The sequence below is a fragment of the Cherax quadricarinatus genome, chromosome 9 (genome assembly GCF_038502225.1).
Source record: "Cherax quadricarinatus isolate ZL_2023a chromosome 9, ASM3850222v1, whole genome shotgun sequence".
NCBI lineage: Eukaryota > Metazoa > Arthropoda > Malacostraca > Decapoda > Parastacidae > Cherax > Cherax quadricarinatus.
This window is the reverse complement of record NC_091300.1, coordinates 59,156,303-59,176,590: the sequence shown is the minus strand read 5'-3', so window position 1 is coordinate 59,176,590 and position 20,288 is coordinate 59,156,303. Positions and strand designations below refer to the sequence as shown.

Sequence of the window (20,288 nt, the reverse complement as noted above, 5' to 3'; positions counted from 1 at the left end):
TTGTGTTTTACTCTTAAAACTATAACTCTAGCATACACGTAATCTGATATATGTTATACCCAACAAGCTTATTCCTCTTTCATTCTTACACTTTCTTTTATATAGTCCTCCTTTATTCAATGGAATTATGTACACTCTTTTAATCCATAGGTTCGGTTAAGGAAAAATGTTCCTGTACACTCTGTGCTTCGCAGAAGTGACATTTGGCAACTCAAATATAGAAAAGAGAGTTGTAAAGATTATTTTCATGAATTAATCAGCTCAACTTTTAACAGAGATGGTGTCAAATTAACAAAGTTAACTGGTAGTACTTTCTGTATTTCTATATGAAAGTAGATTCATGAATGCATATATGAATTAATTACTGTTCGGATATTATATACAGTATTATAAAAACAGACACACACACACACATATATATATATATATATATATATATATATATATATATATATATATATATATATATATATGTATATATATATATATATATATATATATATATATATATATATATATATATATATATATATATATATATATATATATATATATATAGAAAGAGAAGTATTATGAGGACAGGTCTGTAATCGCCATACATCAGTCATATATACTCAAATGAAACAATTTTGATGAGCGAGATGGGTTTAAATAATTTATAGAAACTTGGTAATTGTGGGGGAACCCTAAATCCTTAAGTAGGAGAAACATTTAGAGAGGATGAAGTAGGTAAGTTTGGGGTGCCAGGTGTAAATGATAATGGGGGCCTTTGAACTTTGTATTGAGAGGTTATAGGTAATGCATGTTTTAAAAGAGGATAAGTATACAAGATATAATGTAGGATGTAGTGTCAGTAGTTTATTGGACTACGTATTGGTAGCTAAAAGACTGTTGAGTAGACTTCAGGATGTACATGTTTATAGAAGAGCCACAGATATATCAGATCACTTTTTAGTTGTAGCTACAGTGAGAGTAAAAGGTAGATGGGATACAAGGAGAATAGAAGCATCAGGGAAGAGAGAGGTGAAGGTTTATAAGCTAAATGAGGAGGTAATTAGGGTAACATATAAACAACTATTGGAGGATAGATGGGCTAGTGAGAGTATAGGCAATGGAGTTGAAGATGTATGGGTTAGGTATAAGAATGTAGTGTTAGAGTGTTCAGCAGGAAAGTGGGTGTAGGAGGGAAAAAGAAGGATTGGTGGAATGATGATGTAAAGATAGTAAGAGAGAAATAGCTAACATATGAGAGGTTTTTAAAAGTAGAAGTGATGCAAAGAGGAAGGAGTATATGGAGAGGAAAAGAGAGGTTATGAGAGTGGTGAAGCAATGTAAACAGAGAAAATGAGAGAGTGGGTGATATGTTATCAACAAATTTAGTTGAAAATAAGAAAGTTTTGGAGTGAGATTAATAAGTTGAGGAAACCTAGGGAACGAATGGATTAGTTAGTTAAAAATATAAAAAAAAATATTAAATGGAGAACAGAGGTATTGGGAAGATGGAGGGAATATTTTGAGGAATTGCTAAATGTTGATGAAGATAGGGAAGCTGTGATTTCGTGTATAGGGCAAGGAGGAATAACATCTTATAGGGGTGAAGAGGAGCGAGTTATGAGTGTGGGGGAAGTTCGTGAGTGGTGAGTAGAATGAAAGGGGGTAAGGTAGCTGGGAATGATGGGATAAAGATAGAAATGTTAAAAGCAGGTGGGGATATAGTTTTGGAGTGGTTGGTGCTTTTATTTAAGCAATTTATGGAAGAGGGTAAGGTACCTAGGGACTGGCAGAGAGCATGCATAGTTCCTTTGTATAGAGGCAAATGGGATAAAACTACAAAAATTATAGGAGAATAAGTCTGTTGCGTATGTAGGGTTTAGCATTAGGCCACTGATCCTTAATGGGGTATTAGTTACTATGTTGGCTATCGTCTAGGGGAGATCTCCAGTAGCAACATCTCCAACTCCAATAGCTCTCTTAACCAAAGACTTTCTTTGCTAACCTCCTTTCTTTGTGTAGGATGACCAAAACTCACAAGTAAAATTTGTGTCTTTAATAATAAATCTAAGAAAGGATTTTCATATCTCTATGAACCATAATCTTAATAAAGAACAATAAAATTACTTATCATTTTCCTTTACACATAAAGGGTACAATTTTATATACACATCTATTGTTACGACACAAGAGTTTACTGGAAAGACATAATTCTCAGTAGTAGAGTTAGGCATTCAATATATGACATGAAGTAACTGATAGTTGCTAACATAATTCTTATCAATGTCTTCACCGAGACATTAAATTCAAATTATCCTTACAGGAACTTTCATCGATAATCCCGTGCAAGGGATCTGTATATGAAGAGATAACTCTAGAAATCAGAGATCAGACTAAGTGTGAAAGTGCAAGGCAGAGTACTACTCCGGAGTGAGTGGGTGAACCTACTGACTGTACCAGTAAGCGGTAAGCTGACGTCAAGTTGGATAATGTGACTTTGAGGGAGACGTCAGTACCTGAGCTAGTAACCGGCGCTCTAACTAGCGGTTTCCAACTACATGAAAATCACATGCTTAATAACGCCAAACAAAACAATAAAATACAATACAATATTAGCATTAACATATATATAATAAAATGTTGGGCAAGAGCATAATTCACAACAGTCTTTTCAGTATACATGGTGAAGTGTTTGGTAGAGTTATTATTGGGAGAATTAGGAGTAAGACGGAGAGTAGGATAGCAGGTGAGTGTTTACAGTGAATCATATAGGTGAACAATATTTAGATAAGACTAAAGAGGCTTTTGTGGCATTTATGGATTTGGAAAAGGTGTATGGCAAGGTGGATAGGGGGGCAATATGGCAGATGTTGCAAATGTATGGAATAAGAGGTAGGTTACTGAAAGCAGTGAAAAATTTTTACGAGGATAGTGAGGCTCAGGTTAGAGTATGTAGGAGAGAGGTAAATTATTTCCCAGTAAAAGTAAGCCTTAGACGAGGATGTGTGATGTCACCGTGGTTGTACAATATATTTATAGATGGAGCTGTAAGAGAAGTGAATACTCGGGCGTTGGCAGAAAGTGTGGGGCTAAAAGATAAAGAATCTAACACAAAGTGGGAGTTGTCACAGTTGCTCGTTGCTGATGACACTGTGCTCTTTGGAGATTCTGAAGAGAAATTGCAGGGGTTGGTGGATGAGTTTGGTAGAGAATGAAAAAGAAAATTAAAAGTGAATATAGGAAAGAATAAGTTGATGAAGTTAAAAAAATTAGGTAACAAAAGACTGTATATCAGATTGGAGGGAGAGAGTGTAGAAGAAGTGAACGTATTCCTATATTTAGGAGTGGATGTGTCAGCAGATGAGTCTATGAAAGATGAGGTAAATCATAGAACTGACAAGAGGGTAAAAGGCGAGCGCTGCACTGAGGAGTCTATGGGTGCAAAGCATGGGTGGTGAATGTTGCAACAAGGAGAAAGCTGGAGGCAGTGGAGATGTCGTGTCTGGGGGCAATATGTGGTATGATTATGATACAGAGAATTCGTAGTTTGGAAATTATTAGGTGCAGGATTTCCAAAAGTATTATCCAGAGGGCTGAGGAATGGGTTGTTGAGGGGGGACTGGACATGTAATGAAGATGAATCAAAATAGAATGACTTCGAGTGTGTATAAATTTGTAGTGGAGGGAAGGCGGGGTAGAGGTCGGTCTAGGAACGGTTGGAGGGAGAGAAGAGGAAGGTTTTGTGTGTGAGTGGCTTAGACTTCCAGCAAGCATGCGTGAGCATGTTAGATAGGAGTGAATGGAAACAAATGTTTTTTTGGACTTGTCGTGCTGTTGGAGCGTGAGCAAAGTAACATTTATGAAGGGATTCAGGGAAACCAGCAGGCCGGACTTGATTCCTGGGGATGGGAAGTACAGTGCCGGCACTCTGAAGGAGGAGTGTTAATGTTGCGATTTTATAACTGTAGTGTAAGCGCGCCTCTGGCAAGACAGTGATGGAGTGAATGAGGAATCGACAAGGGGGACAGAGGCAGGATATTCCAAAGATAGGACACAGTAACAAGGGATCACAGGAATGTTAAGAAGTATGTCTATAGTCATAGAGTTGTCAGGAAGTAGAATAGTCTGGAAAGTGATGTAGTGGAGGCAGGATCCATATATAGCTTTAAGAAGAGGTTTAATAAAGCCCATGCAGCAGGGAGAGTAACCTAGTAGAGACCCGTGAAAAGGCATGGTCAGGAGCTGTGAATCGACCCCTGGAGCCAAAATTAAGCGAGTACAATTAGGTGAGGTGAGTACACACACACACCAACGGGATTCTGAGACATCACCAGACATCATAGCTCTAACAGACACCATGCTCAAAGGAATAATAACAGATGCCATCTTTCCAACTGGATATCAGATCAAGGAAAGAAAGAGGAAGCAGAGGGGGAGGAGGAGTGGCACTGCTCATCAAAAGCCAATGGGATTTTGAGGAGCTGGAGAGAGGAGGCAGAGGAGAAGCAAGAGACCACATAATAGGAACATTTCAGTCTGGAGGTCCCAAGTTAGTAATTGCAGTGATGTATAACCCACCACAGAATAGCATGAGGCCAAGGCAACAATATGATGACGGTAACAGAGCGATGGTTGACACACTGGCTGAAGTGGCCAGAAGGGTCCATGTGGGCACGTCAAAGCTACAGTTTGTGGGTGACCTCAATCACAAAGAAATTGACTTGGAAAGCTTGGAGCCACATTGGGGACCCAGAAACGTGGAGGGCTAAGATTATATAGGTGGTACTGGAAAACCTCATGCACCAACACATAAGGGACACTACTAGAAAGAGAGGAGTGTACGAACCAGCAAGACTGGACCTAGTATTCACTTAGAGTAGTGCAGATATTGAGGAAATCACTTATGAAAGACTCCTCGGGGCTAGTGATCACAGGGTTCTGAGCCTCGAATACATATTAGACTTACACGTAGCGAGGGAAGCAGGAATGGTGGGATGAATGAAGCCAAACTACTAGAGAGGGGATTACACAGGCATGAGAAATTTTGCATGAGGTTCAGTCGGACAGAAAACACGCAGGGAGATCAGTTGCCCGTTGGTTTACACCAACGGGCAACAAAAGTAACGAGGAGGCCAGAATGGAAGGCTAGAGAATGGAAGAAGTATAGAAGGCAAAGGAACAAGGAGAATAAGGAAAGCAGTGGAAGAGCCAGAAATGAATTTGCTCAGGAAAGGAGGGATGCCTAACGACAATACAAAAAATGACGTAGCAGCGAAAGTGAAGTCCGACCCAAAGCTGTTGTACAGTCACATCAGGAGGCAAACAACAGTCAAGGACCAGGTAATCAGGCAGAGTAAGGAAGGAGGGGAGATCACTAGAAACAACCGAGAAGTATGTGAGGAGGTCAACATGAGATTCGAAAAAGTGTTCACAAAAGAGACAGAAGGGACTCCAGAAAGTGTAGAGGTGAGGTACACGATCAGATGCTGGACACAATGCATACAGCGAGCTAGATACCTCAAAGGAGATGGAGCTAGCCAATATATTTCTAGGGATCCAGAGAGAGAGGGAGCAAAAACGCTCTGTGTACCATTAACAACAATCTTCAACATTTCTATCTAAACAGGGCGACTACCTGAGGTATGGAACACAGCAAGTGTAGTTCCAGTTTGTAAAAAAGGAGACAGACACACAACATTAAACCACAGACCAGTGACACTGACATGTATAGTTTGTAAAGTCATGAAGAAGATTATCAGGAGAATAGCGGTGAACCTAGAAAGGAATGAGCTTATCAACGACAACCAGCAAGGATTCAAGGACCGGAAATTCTGTGTCATAAACCTACTAGAGTTTCATGACAAGATGACAGCAGTAAGACAAGAGAGAGAGAGAGAAAGAGAGAGGTGGGTAGACTGCATTTTCTTGGACTGTAAGAAGGCTTTTGACACAGTTCCACAGAAGAGATTAGTGCAAAACCTGGAGGACCAGGCAGGTATAACAGGGAAGGCACTGAAAAATCGAGACACTTATGCAACATATGGGAATCTTCACTGAAGCAACCAAAGCAGAGAGAGAGGTCTCAGAGTAGCGTAGGTGTCAAAAGCCATGGTTACCCTTAGACTGGGTTAGTGGTCGGTGCCAACCCCACCCTACCATCATCCCCTGCAACCACAATTAGGTGAGTACACACACACATCCACACATACAACTCAAATTATGGGTTATACAAGCTCGATAACTATTTAGTAGAGTCCATTGTACGCAATCTTAAACAATGCTATATAAAATCACATTATTGTTCATTATGCCAGGTGAGTTGATGGACTGGTGACGCCCGTCCAGTGTTTACACAACAAAACTTCAAACCACGTCAGTTGTGATGGTTATATAACACCTGTAGCTGTTAATGTACCATACACATGATAACGAAATAAAGTAAGGAGAGGTTAAAGGGTATTAATAGAATTTAGATCATAGAAATACAGTGGACCCCCGGTTAACGATATTTTTTCACTCCAGAAGTATGTTCAGGTGCCAGTACTGACCGAATTTGTTCCCATAAGAAATATTGTGAAGTAGATTAGTCCATTTCAGACCCCCAAACATACACGTACAAACGCACTTACATAAATACACTTACATAATTGGTCGCATTAGGAGGTAATCGTTATGCGGGGGTCCACTGTATTATCGGATAAGCATAGAAGATCCCCATGTATGGCAAATTAACCGACACTGAGAAAAATAGTAGACAATATTTAGGAAGAGATAATTCGGTAGAACATTCGAGTACCTCAGAGCAGGACATTTAAACGGACAAAGAGCACATTGTCTTCCTTTCTTTAATTACTTGAAAAGTATCTAACGAGAAACTTATTTTCTCAAACCACATGACCTGTTATAAACGATTAGAAAAAGCTTAGGGCTGGCTTTTTGTATCTTATAATTTCCTACTTGACATCTCAGAAACCCTTCTACCCCATATGGGGAGTAGGAGGATGTTGGTAGGGTGGGGTTGGCACCGACCATTAACCCAGTCTAAGGGTAACCGTGGACGGTGACACCTACGCTACTCTAAGACCTCTCTCCCTGCTTTGGTTGTTCCCTTGCAACATTGCACAGCCCTTGATGATGCACTGAGAAGTGTGAAAATACTTGAAATAAAGATTTCCACCCCCGTGGCTTATCCTGCATATATATATATATATATATATATATATATATATATATATATATATATATATATATATATATATATATATATATATATCAATCTCTGCACCCTTTTACTACTACTATTGCTTCTGCTATCATATTTGTACCTCTACCACTGCTGCACTAATACTACTGCAACAAGAAAAACTACTACTACAATTGCTACTACAAGAACCGGAAGAGTTGAAATAGTTGTAGTAGTATCTACAGCAGTAGGATCAGTAATAATAATAATAATAATAAAAATAATAATAATAATTTTAGTAGTAGTAGCAGTTGTAGTAGTAGATTTTGTTGTAGTAATATTAGCGCAGCTGTGGTAGAGGTACAATTATGACAACAGTAGTAGTAATAGTAGTAAAAAGGTGCAGAGATTGAAAAATAAGTAAAGATATAGTACTGTATACTAGTATTGCAAATAAATAGTATAGTGCAGTATTTCCTGGCCTTTCCGTGGACTCCAATTATTTTTCCTTTCAAGGTAAATTTTATTCCCTAACCTCTGGTTCTGGTAAGAGTTCTTCTCCGTCACCGGCTGCAGAAAACCTTCATACGAAGCATTTCGAAACTGTTATACTTCCTACTATTAGTGTATGACCTTCTTTCTGGCTTTTCTAATTAGAAGATGTCTTTGCTCTTTGACCATATAATTCTACTCTCGTTACAGCATTTCATAATACTTTCAACAATCTCGCTTCTTCCATCAAGTTCAAAGATGAATGGTAATCTAAATCTATGATTGCCTGGTTACAAGTTTTTCTTTTCTCCGTTTATTGTAAGCTAGTGCACAGTGACGTGTACAACTGTACATTCATTACTTTTTTTGCCATGCTCATTGTGTCAAGAAGAGTAATTTTGTTTCTTTCATTCTCAGTGCCCTTCCTGTTTCATGAACTCATCTACTCATCGGGATTTCTTCTCTCCCAAACTCTCTTCTACTGTGGAATCTCCTGTTCTTTGCCTTTCCTATAGTTCCAGTCTCCTGTATCTTAATAACACACTTCGTCGTTTAGACATCAAATTTTCTTTTCACCAACATTATACCTTTCAAAATAAAATTGTTTGTACCTCTACTGCCACTTTTTTGTCCTCCTCGGTATTTTGGAGAAATTGGCGCTCCTTTTTAGTGATAGACGTAAGGAGCTCAAAGGAAGTTTAGCATTGACGACACCAGTAATGCTCTTTTCTGTCATGTTTGAGATCCCAGTCATCCAATTAACTGGTCATGTGCCAAAAGTGTCTACCCTTCTTCCAGGCTTCGCACACACCGTCTTGTTGAAGCATTCCATAGACACAACATTCCTAATATGATTCTCACCCCCTGACCTTATCTCTATTGAACTTCTTTTCTCATTTCGTATTTCAAATGCTCTAACCCGGTGTCCTGCAGCTCAATCGCTAGCGCACTCAGCTGACACACTGAGGTCTGGAGTTCGAATCCCCGGTACGGCTGGAAAACATTAGGACGTGTTTCCATGAGACACCTGTTTTCCCTGTTTAGCCATCAGTCTAAAATGGGTACCTGGGTGTTAGTCGACTAGTGTGGGTGGCATCCTGGGACAAAATTGACCTATTTTGCCCGTAATGCTGAGCATAACAAGCGGCTTTCTATATAGGAGTATGTTATTGATGTCAGCTAGGCCTGTATACCTTGTAAATGTACTTGTAGATATAAAGATATATTATTATTGTTATTATTATTATTATTATTATTATTATTATTATTATTATTATGATTATTATTATTATTATTATTATTATTATTATTATTATTATTATTATTATTATTATTATTATTATTATTAATCCTCAAACATTTGTGACATGGTCTGATCTTTGTCTCCTTACCTCTTCGCATTTTTTTATATTTTCATTGCCTTTTCTATCCTCTGCCTTGGTTATTATCTTAATGGGGTTTTGTCCCATATGGGAATTTGTTTCTTCCCGTGGGCCAGTAACTCTGCATTCATGTACCCTTCACTTGATGTTATAGACAACCTTCACTATTACTTCTATTACCAGTATTTCTTCTCTAATATTCCAATGTCTGTCAACTTTTCTTTACTACAACTACTACTTTCATATTTCTACCTCTACTACTACTACTGCACTACTATTAAAACGACTAATATTACTACTACTAATATTAAAGCAACTTATACCACTGCTATTAATCACTCCTTTTCGATCACTTCTTTCCCCGACCTCATGTATATATTCTGGCTCCCTTCCTATTGCGTATCTCTGCTTGATTTGTTAATGCACTACGCCTCCGTAGTGCAGGTTATCTGCGTATCTATGCTTGTCAGTTTGTTTCAGTCTTTCTCTCACCCCTAACGGCAGGTGACCCCTTCTGCTGAAAAGTAAGATACGGGCTTTTACTGGAAGGGGTAATTTTTTATCTTATTCCAATACAAAAAATCTCCCTCTGAATTAATTTATTTTAATATGAGAACTGAACATCGACACACTCCATCAACTGCTATAGGTATTACTCCTTCTCAGTGTAACTAATAATAAAGTACTGACTGTTTTGTCATTTTTAAATAATTGCCTTTGACCATTTAACTAAAGACTTGTTTGTTATCCTCGAATTCTTGTATCTTCTACTGATGTTACTGGTTGGTTAATATGGGTTAAAACCTATCGACTGTAAGTTGCTCATTAACCTGCAAGAAACCTGTTCACCACCAGAGAAGACTAATTTGATCCCAAAAACAGAGATTAGAATAAGCTCTGAAGGAAGTACACGTCTCGGTGTATAAACCCCTGTGATGTTATTGCTGCTTAATATCTTTCTTTTATGTTAGTTGAATAACGTAATTAGGAAGTCCATGAATTCAAAATTACGAAGAAAATAAACTTAAAAGTTGTTTTAATTTTTTCTTTCAGAGGCAAGCAATATTTCAAACAAAATATTAGTGTAAATGAGTCTATATTAATTTTTTATATAATTTTATATATTTTCATAAGCCATACATACACTTCTATCCAACTAAACTTTATTCTTTTTCGTTCTGGCAAGATAAAACCACTGATAATCATAGACTTGGATCTGTGGGTAACATCAAGAACTGCAGTTCGCTACTTATATACTAACACCACTGACTGGTTGGGGTGTGGCCATAGTTCACCCCTCACCATCCCTACCTGCATACAAGGGTCACACAAGGGTCACACAGGGGTCACACAAGGGTCACACAGGGGTCACACAAGGGTCACACAAGGGTCACACAGGGGTCACACAAGGGTCACACAGGGGTCACACAGGGGTCACACAAGGGTCACACAGGGGTCACACAAGGGTCACACAAGGGTCACACAAGGGTCACACAGGGGTCACACAGGGGTCACACAGGGGTCACACAAGAGTCACACAAGGGTCACACAGGGGTCACACAAGGGTCACACAAGGGTCACACAAGGGTCACACAAGGGTCACACAGGGGTCACACAAGGGTCACACAGGGGTCACACAAGGGTCACACAAGGGTCACACAAGAGTCACACAAGGGTCACACAGGGGTCACACAAGGGTCACACAAGGGTCACACAAGGGTCACACAAGGGTCACACAGGGGTCACACAGGGGTCACACAGGGGTCACACAAGGGTCACACAAGGGTCACACAAAACCAGAGTCGTGTAGAAGTGGTAAAGTTTATGTACTTCAAAATGTTGGATTTATTTGCGTGAATTTACATAACTAAAATCATTTTGCTGTAGTTTTTAACGAAGTACAAAGTCACTGACATCTCTTACATCCAAGCTATGATTATTCTTAATGTAATTATTAATTATATTTACAACAGGGTGTATGCATTGTGTGTACTGGTACATTGTGTTGGCTACAATGAACTGGTATTCATCGCAGTGTTGGATGTGTTAATCATGTATGAAATTATTTGTTAAACAGAGTATGTGTTTGAGTGATTTTTTTTCTTTGCGTATGAGTGTGATTTGCTCTCAACCAAATAAAGAAATGAACTACTCAGTTTTCCAATAACTTTGTTAATTATAGTCTCTCTCTCTCTCTCTCTCTCTCTCTCTCTCTCTCTCTCTCTCTCTCTCTCTCTCTCTCTGTCTCTCTCTGTCTGTCTCTCTCTCTCTCTCTCTCTCTCTCTCTCTCTCTCTCTCTCTCTCTCTCTCTCTCTCTCTCTCTCTCTCTCTCTCTCTCTCTCTCTCTCTCTCTCTCTCTCTCTCTCTCTCTCTCTCTCTCTCAGTATTATTCTCCTACTCTCACATCAGTGTTTTATCAGAATAAAAACTGATCACTTATCGAAAGTTGTATTCAAATACTTGAATAGTTTTCCATGATGGTTATTTCTTCTTTGTTAATGAGCGTCAGGTCTTTCTCTCTTTTGTTACCTCTGTAAACATTGGATCTAGAACTGAGGAATACCTGTCTTCTCTCACTCTTGTTGCCTCTTTCTAAACACTAAATCTTGAACGAAAGAGGCTTGTCTCTCTCGCTCCTGTTGCCTCTTAGGAAACAAATGATCTAGAAATGAGAGAGGTTTGCCTTCTCTCATATTATAACACATTATCTAGAACTAAGAGAGGCATTCACATCAGTGGAATAGAATGCAGACAAGATGAAGAATTAGACATGTGCGATATCTGGGTGTTATTACTTGTGGATGTTTCGCAATGTAATGGCTTTATCAATAAAATCTAAAGATTATGGAAATAATTATAGAAGTAATGGAAGATGAGGAAATCACTCAGCCTAGGAGCAGATTCTGAAGCACAGGAAGGAAGATTGACACTAATATACTGGAGCCAGATGATAGGCGAGATTTCCCAGTGGAAGTATGACATGCTAAAAAGTTGGGTAGGAGTTAGCAAATATGTTGTAATGATATCCTGCTACAGAGGACATCGACACAACCTAATTGCTGCCTCCGGGCTCAACTGTTGGGCATAACCTACTTCCACTAGAAAATCCAGCTTACTAGCAACAATGCCTGCGCCTTCTGCATCTCGTTTGACTTCAGTGTATAAACGCCAGTGTTCATGCATGTGCTTCAAACTCTTCAAGACCACGATGTTCACATCATGGCCTTGAACATCATCTGCTCCTTGGCTGAAGGACTGATTACCTACTCTTCCAATATCTTCTGTATATATATATATATATATATATATATATATATATATATATATATATATATATATATATATATATATATATATATATATATATGTCTACGGTCTTCATATTATGTCCATGTATTGAATTGATTAAGCCACTGGTCGGTAAAACATCTGCATGACACCCATATGTTGTACATAACGACGGCATGTCTTCTCACTCTTGTTGCGTCTCAACAAAACACTAAATCTCGAACTGAAGGAGGCTTGCCTTCTCTCACTGTGGTGTCTATTAAGAAATTCAAAGACTAGAACTGAGCAAGGATTGTCTTATTTCACTCACGTTGCTTCTTAGTGAACATCAGGTGTAGAAATGAAGGAGGATATCCACTCGCTCTTGGTGTATGTTAATGAATTAAGAGCGGTTTGCGTTTTTTTTACTATACAGTATATAATTGAGGATGGAATACCTTTTCTCTAGAACTGAGAGTGTATTGTCTGTTTTTTGTGAGATGGAAGCATTCTACTTCCATTCAGTACCATGTCTGTCTTACTTTCCATCCTTTCCCTTCGCAGACGGAGCATGGGGTAAATATCAGCACGTCCAGGATACGACTTACTGCTTCCAGACTTCATCATGGACAGCGACTCACTTGTACTACTGTAAATCCGCTGTTTCCTGCGTTCCCTCTTTCTGATTCCACCTTGTTGAATGTTACGTGTGAGTATTATTAACCAGCTGAATATTACATAAGAGTATTACGATCGTCCTGAATGTTACATATTGTCTTGATAAATCTTACACGTTAGGACTCTTCTTTTAATAATTTATTTCCTATGAATTTTGTAATTTTCTCTTATTTTCAATTTATTTTGTAATTTTGCCTTATTGTTTTTTTTTTGTCTTGATTTGTGTTACATGAGAAGACTAAGTTTTTTTGAGTGTACTTTATGTTTATTATTAGTGTTTTACCTCAGAGTAATACTGACTTTTTGAACAATGTTTATATTAGCATATTTACCTCTGTTTATCTCAGGTTATTTTCTTTGCATTAACTCAGAATCCTATGCACCATGTTGCACAGTAAAACAAAGTCACGATTCCCAAGAGGTTATGAATATCTAACTTTGATGATTACTTCTTCTTTCTTATGATATACTGAATCAAAAACTGAAAATGTGTAACCTCTCTCTCTCTTTCTCCCTCCCTCTCTCTCTCTCTCTCTCTCTCTCTCTCTCTCTCTCTCTCTCTCTCTCTCTCGGGTGAGGGCATGGTGCCTGTTCACTTTACATGCTTATGCACAATACAACATATCGCATTAAATATTTTATTCATAGTATCCCTTTGCAATTAAGGCCTCATAGATTACCCAGCGTAATCCTCTGAAATCTAATACTGCGCTACAGTGATGTATGTCGTCATCAGAATTTAGTAAGAAGTTCATGATATTAACTACTATATCATTTGAATATTTACATTACCTCTCTCTCTCACATTATATTCAATAGATTTTCTAAGTAGTTTGCTCTGCGGATTTACACATATTTAATTTACACGTTGATATTAGAATTATACAGTAAGAGGACTGATATTAAAAGTAAATTTAGTTAAAATTGCATCATATTTCTTTTATCAAGGAAACTGGACCATGATGCGGTTCCAAACTTTATGTAAGAGTTGCATTTTCATGTACACTTTTATCTAAATATTTAATACATAAACTTGAATCTCAAATATAATTATCAACATAAAAGCTGTTATAATTATATATATATAAATATATATATATATATATATATATATATATATATATATATATATTATATATATATATATATATATATATATATATTTATATATATATATATATATATATATATATATATATATATATATATATATATATATATATATATATATATATATAAATATATATACATATATATATATATAAGATTAAAACAACATAAATATAGCATTAGAACTGGACAAGATTCCAATGCTCTATTTATTCATGTAAGAGATTTTAACCATCCAATTGATTTTCAAAAAGTTGAGAAAGTAGTATCAAGCAAGTCCATGGTCGACAGGAATATAATTGAATCTTGTTTCATAAAAAGCAGTTTTGACAATAATATGAATATTTCCTTTGGTTTATATAAATTAGATCCATTTATAATTAATAGAATTTGGGTACAACTTAATAATACACTTGGGGGTGAATTTTGCAAAGGACCTGTCCAAGTTGGCTCGCCGCGCGTCACGTGTTTAACCGTTGTGGGATCTGATAGTGAGGTGCTGGCCGACCCCTTATATAGCTTCCTTGGATGCTTCACTTTCATAGTTCCTTGATAATGTGAGTGGTCACGAAAGCGCTTGGAATTTCTCTATTCTTTCAGAGTGGTTGTTTTGCATGTATATATATATGTCGTGCCGAATATGTAAAACTGGTCAATTAGCAAGAACTCATTTAAAATTAAGTCATTTCTAAAAAAAATTCTTATACGTTTAAAGATATATTTTTTTCATTAATGTTAATGTAAAAAATTATAATTTTGCACTAAAAGAATCTTAGAAAACTTACCTAACCTTATTATAACAAGAACAATTTATTTTAGCCTAACCCAACTAAATATATTTTAGATTTGTTTACTATAATTTAATACTAAACAAACACAGTGAAATATATTTTTTTCGTTAGGTTAAGAATGATTTTGGCGAAATTATTGCATTCACAAATTTTCGCTTGTCCTATATGGCAAGATGAGAGTTGCTATTTAAGCCAAGATCGCAAGTTCTGCCTATTCGGCACGACACACACACACACACACACACACACACACACACATATCTATATATCTATATATATATATATATATATATATATATATATATATATATATATATATATATATATATATATATATATATATATATATATATATATATATGTCGTGCCGAATAGGCAGAACTTGCGATCTTGGCTTAAATAGCAACGCTCATCTTGCCATATAGGACAAGTGAAAATTTGTGTATGCAATAATTTCGCCAAAATCATTCTGAACCTAACGAAAAAAATATATTTCACTGTATTTGTTTAGTATTAAATTATTGTAAACAAATCTAAAATATATTTAGTTGGGTTAGGCTAAAATAAATTGTTTTTTTTTATAATAAGGTTAGGTAAGTTTTTTAAGTTTCTTTTGGTGCAAAATTATAAATTTTTACATCAACATTAATGAAAAAAATATATCTTTAAACGTATAAGAAAATTTTAGAAAGAACTTAATTTTAAATGAGTTCTTGCTAATTGGCCAGTTTTACATATTCGGCACGACGTGTATATATATATATATATATATATATATATATATATATATATATATATATATATATATATATATATATATATATATATATATATATATATGTATAGGGAAGTACCACCTCTATAGCTGGAATGGGGACCCTCATCCTCAGAGAAGACAATAAACGTACCTCAGAGAAAATTCAAGGTTCTCCCCAGAGCTGTTTGAATATTTTCTTCTCCTACCACCCCCTATATATTTTTTATTCTATGTGAACATTTATTAATAAACAAAATACATTTACAGAAAAAACATAAACATGAATACAATGGCACAATGTATCAAAGATCATGAATTTCCTCCAGCTCCTCCGAGGCTGGACGTGAGCCATGTATGCAGCATGCATTTCCCCTCTTAATGGCGACGCTGAGGCGCTGGAACATGAAAGTGGCTGCCCTTGGGTCCCTGGTGGTGTCGATGAGTCTGGAACCCAATTCTTTAAGGAAACGTGTGGCATTTTTTCCCCATGATCCCAAGGTCTCTGATCCCACTGGGACAAATTGATACTGTTGGCTAATGTCCCTGTACTTGCTGATATTGTACTCCTCCCTGTGGTCAGCAGTTCCTCCCTGTCGCCCCACACTGTGATGGATATAGGTGTCAGCCAGTGTGGACACACAGGTATAGTCCCATGCTAAGAGCTTGCCATTCTTCCAAGGATAGATGGCGATCCCGTCGGGGCTGTTTGCTGGGTTGTGGGTATTGTTTGCTGCAAGTGATCGTGGCTCCCTCTCGGCAGGGCATCCAGCTGTAGCAAGGGTTCTCTTAATGATGTTGTTGACCTCATTGTGTCTTGCATGCCAGCCCTTGGTTTTGGAACAGTTAAGACCATGTAGACCGTATTGGTCTGCTTGCACTTCGCCGCAAATACACATAAATTCTGTGTGAATTGGGGCAGCAAGGCGCAGAGCCACTGCAATACGGAGGGTCTTAGGGTCGAGTCGCGTTCCCATTGCCGATATGGGAACTGTTTGGAGGAAGTCCCCGGAGTGAGGTGCACTCACAGCCTGGAGACGGGCAATCTCCCTATCTGATGTTGCAGCCCTGAGCATGTTGGCAAGCACCTTTTCAGCAATTGGGCTATCCCAGCTTGACTGTTTGTGAGCCAGTGCTGCACTAGGGTTTGGTGCTGGAGCAGCAAGAGTCTCCCATTCGGTGATGGCACTGACATAGCTAGGGTCTTCTATTCCTGCTGAGTCACTGAGGGTGTCAGGAAGAATTTGTCTTATCAACTCGTTTGATGCAATGGAAGAGGATAGGAAAGCTGGTAGAGCAATCTGGGAGGATCTGCATACTCCTAGCCCTCCAAGCCTGACCGGAAGTGAGGCTTGCAACCACTGTCCATCGTCAAGGGAAAGACTCAATACACTCTCTAGCATGGCCTTCAGGAGAGAGTCATATTCCTTGAGTTTTGGACTGCTGAAGGCTGGGGAGCATCTCAGAAAATAGGTAAGTTTTGGGATTGACAGGCACCTGGTGAGTAGGTAGAAGGCATCGTGCGTGTCAATGTCTTTCATCCTGCTTTCCATCGTCCGGAGGTCTGAGACTTTTTTTCCTAGGATCAGATCGATGGCATTGGACCCAAGAGGAGCACCGAGGAGAGTGCTATTGGCTGGATCAATGGCTCGTGCTCCTGGAAAACGGCACTAATATTCTGGATCATCTATTGATTGGTAGAAACTATTTCACATTTGGTGGGGTTTAAAGAAAGGCCCAGGCTTTCTCCCATGTCTTTAATTTTACTGATGTCTTCTAGGAGAGATTCTGTTGTGCCAGCTAGGGTACCGTCGTCCAGGAACCAGATATTGAGCTCGCTGGAGAGTGCCTCCGTGACTTCCTTGATGACCAAACAAAATAGAAAGGGGGCGAGAGGGTCCCCCTGTTGCATGCCCTCACACGAGTCAATTTCATGGTCCCCAAAACAATAGTTTGGAAGTTACACTATAACACGATTCTATGAAGGGATAAAGGGAAGGGAAGTTTCTATAAACTGCTTGGAGAGCAGCATCCCTTCTGACTGAGTTGAAAGCATTGGCAAAGTCCAATTTGACCAAGGCTTTTTCATTGGGCATGTTTTTGATATATACTCGTGTTGCGTGGGCAGCTGCTTCACAGCCCTGTTGAACGCCGAAACCGAGCTGAGTTGGTTTCAACATTGCAGCAGCCTCTTGACTCACCCTTCTTACTGCAGCCTTGGCGACTAGGCGCCGAAGGGTGTTACCCACTGCAATGGGCCTGATTCCACCATCCTTTTCCGGAGGGCACACAATGAGGCACCAAAGAAAAAGGGTCTGATGGCCTCTGGGACACCGCCAGCCAGGCACAGGTTGGAAAATTTGGTGAGTTCAGACAGCAGCCTCTCTGAAACCTCACCAAGTGCTGGATTGAGTATTTGTTTTAAGTGTTGAGGCCTTAAACCGGTGAAACCTCCTGCTGAACCCTGTGGAAATGACATAGCAGCTTTATACACATCAGCATCCTGCAGGGTTCTTCGCCTGCTGCAATGTCAGGGAGGTCAATGTTGGTACTGGGAGCCCTGGGTGGATGTTTGTCCTTCAGAGCTTGCGCCGTGCTGACGTCCTTGGGAGCGATGGTATCCTCACTGGTTATAAGTCTCAAAGCTCCAATAGTATTACCCTCTTCTATTTTTTTGCTAATTTGGGCTCTGATTTTTGAGGTGTCGGGTGTCCTGTTGTTGGCATTTGCCCGGCGGGTGTTTGTCGCCCTAGGGGGGAGACGGACGAGGTTGTCATCCCTTGGGAATGCATTTATTGTCCTAATAACATGTGTTGCTAGTGACTTGTCCCTCCTTGGTGGGACAGCCAAACAGGCATTGCCAAAAAGCAGCAAGTTGTGCCAGGATCTGTTGTTTGAAGGAGCATAGTTGACTTTCTTCAGAAGGTCAGTGAATTTGCTAGCAGCTTGAGGGCGAGCTGCTTTGGGGATGTGTGTCAGAGTCCTGGTGGATGTTAATTTGATTGCAGATTTGAGGTCCTCTGTAGAGGTGAAGTCACGGTAGCTGTCAGCCCTGTCTGCTGGGGGAGGCTGTTGGTTGTTCTCATTTGGAGCTCTCCTGGAGCCTAGACATCCATTGTGTGCACGGATGTTGCCAGATGTGGGATTGAGTGCACATTCCCTGTGGCACACCCGGCAGATGCCTCGTGAACGACAGCTTTGGCTCTGTCGTGAAGATTCCTGGGAACCCGCGACTACTTGTGACATTGCTGATATCGTGGGGGTGGGAGGACGCCAGCTGTGGGGTGACGGGTGATGGACAGCATGGATGCATGGGGGATGAGGGTGGGGGAGTAGCGAGCGGCGGAACTTGTAATTGGTGGGGCACTAAACGTCAACACCCTTGGTCAGGAAGTCAGTGGGCCTAGGCTGGGATGAGGGAAGAGGATCTGGGATGGGGTATATATATATATATATATATATATATATATATATATATATATATATATATATATATATATATATATATATAAATATATATGTATATATATATATATATATATATATATATATATATATATATATATATATATATATATATATATATATATATATATATATATATATATATATATTTTTTCCCCATCCCAAGGTCCTGCCCACTGGGACAAATTATACATTCCCTTATTTTTTATCCCCCTGTGGTCATCAGTCCCAACTGCTATATTCCCCCCGTTTTCATTCTAGGGCTCACTGCCTCACGTACTTGCCTCACACTAAGGGTCGAGTCGCGTTCCCATTGCAACAGGCTCTTGGAGACCGCACCCTATTACACCTTTTCAGATTATCCCATCAGTGCTGCCAACTGCTATACTAGGGTCCCTTTTCATTCTACTCACTGCCTCAGGATCGTACTTAGCCTCACACTAGGCTTGCACAACAGGCTACTTCCGCAGGAGAGAGTCTATTACATGAGCATCTCAGAAAATAGGTAAGTTTTGGGGTTGACAGGCCACCTGGTGAGTAGGTAGAAGGCATCGTGTGTGTCAATGTCTTTCATCCTGCTTTCCATCGTCCGGAGGTCTGAGACTTTTTTTCCTAGGACCAGATCGATGGCATTGGACCCAAGAGGAGCACCGAGGAGAGTGCTATTGGCTGGATCAATGGCTCGTGCTCCTGGTAAAACGGTACTAATATTCTGGATCAACTGTTGATTGGTAGAAACTATTTCACATTTGGTGGGGTTTAAAGAAAGGCCCAGGCTTTCTCCCATGTCTTTAATTTTACTGATGTCCTCCAGGAGAGATTCTGTTGTGCCAGCCAGGGTACCGTCGTCCAGGAACCAGATATTGAGCTCGCTGGAGAGTGCCTCCGTGACTTCCTTGATGACCAAACAAAATAGAAAGGGGGCGAGAGGGTCCCCCTGTTGCACGCCCTCACACGAGTCAATTTCATGGTCCCCAAACAATAGTTTGGAAGTCACACTATAACACGATTCTATGAAGGGATAAAGGGAAGGGAAGTTTCTATAAACTGCTTGGAGAGCAGCATCCCTTCTGACTGAGTTGAAAGCATTGGCAAAGTCCAATTTGACCAAGGCTTTTTCATAGGACATGTTTTTGATATATACTCGTGCTGCGTGGGCAGCTGCTTCGCAGCCC

General features: G+C 39.2%; 1 protein-coding gene across 1 annotated transcript in view; it reads left to right on the top strand.

The window, feature by feature from the left end:
• Nucleotides 1–20,288, top strand: part of LOC128686032 (protein turtle-like) — a 660,191-nt gene that overhangs the window by 465,916 nt on the left and 173,987 nt on the right. The window contains exon 8 of the mRNA XM_070083444.1: nt 12,880–13,024. Within this exon, the coding sequence (XP_069939545.1) occupies nt 12,880–13,024 (145 nt within the window). The remainder of the gene's footprint in view (nt 1–12,879; nt 13,025–20,288) is intronic.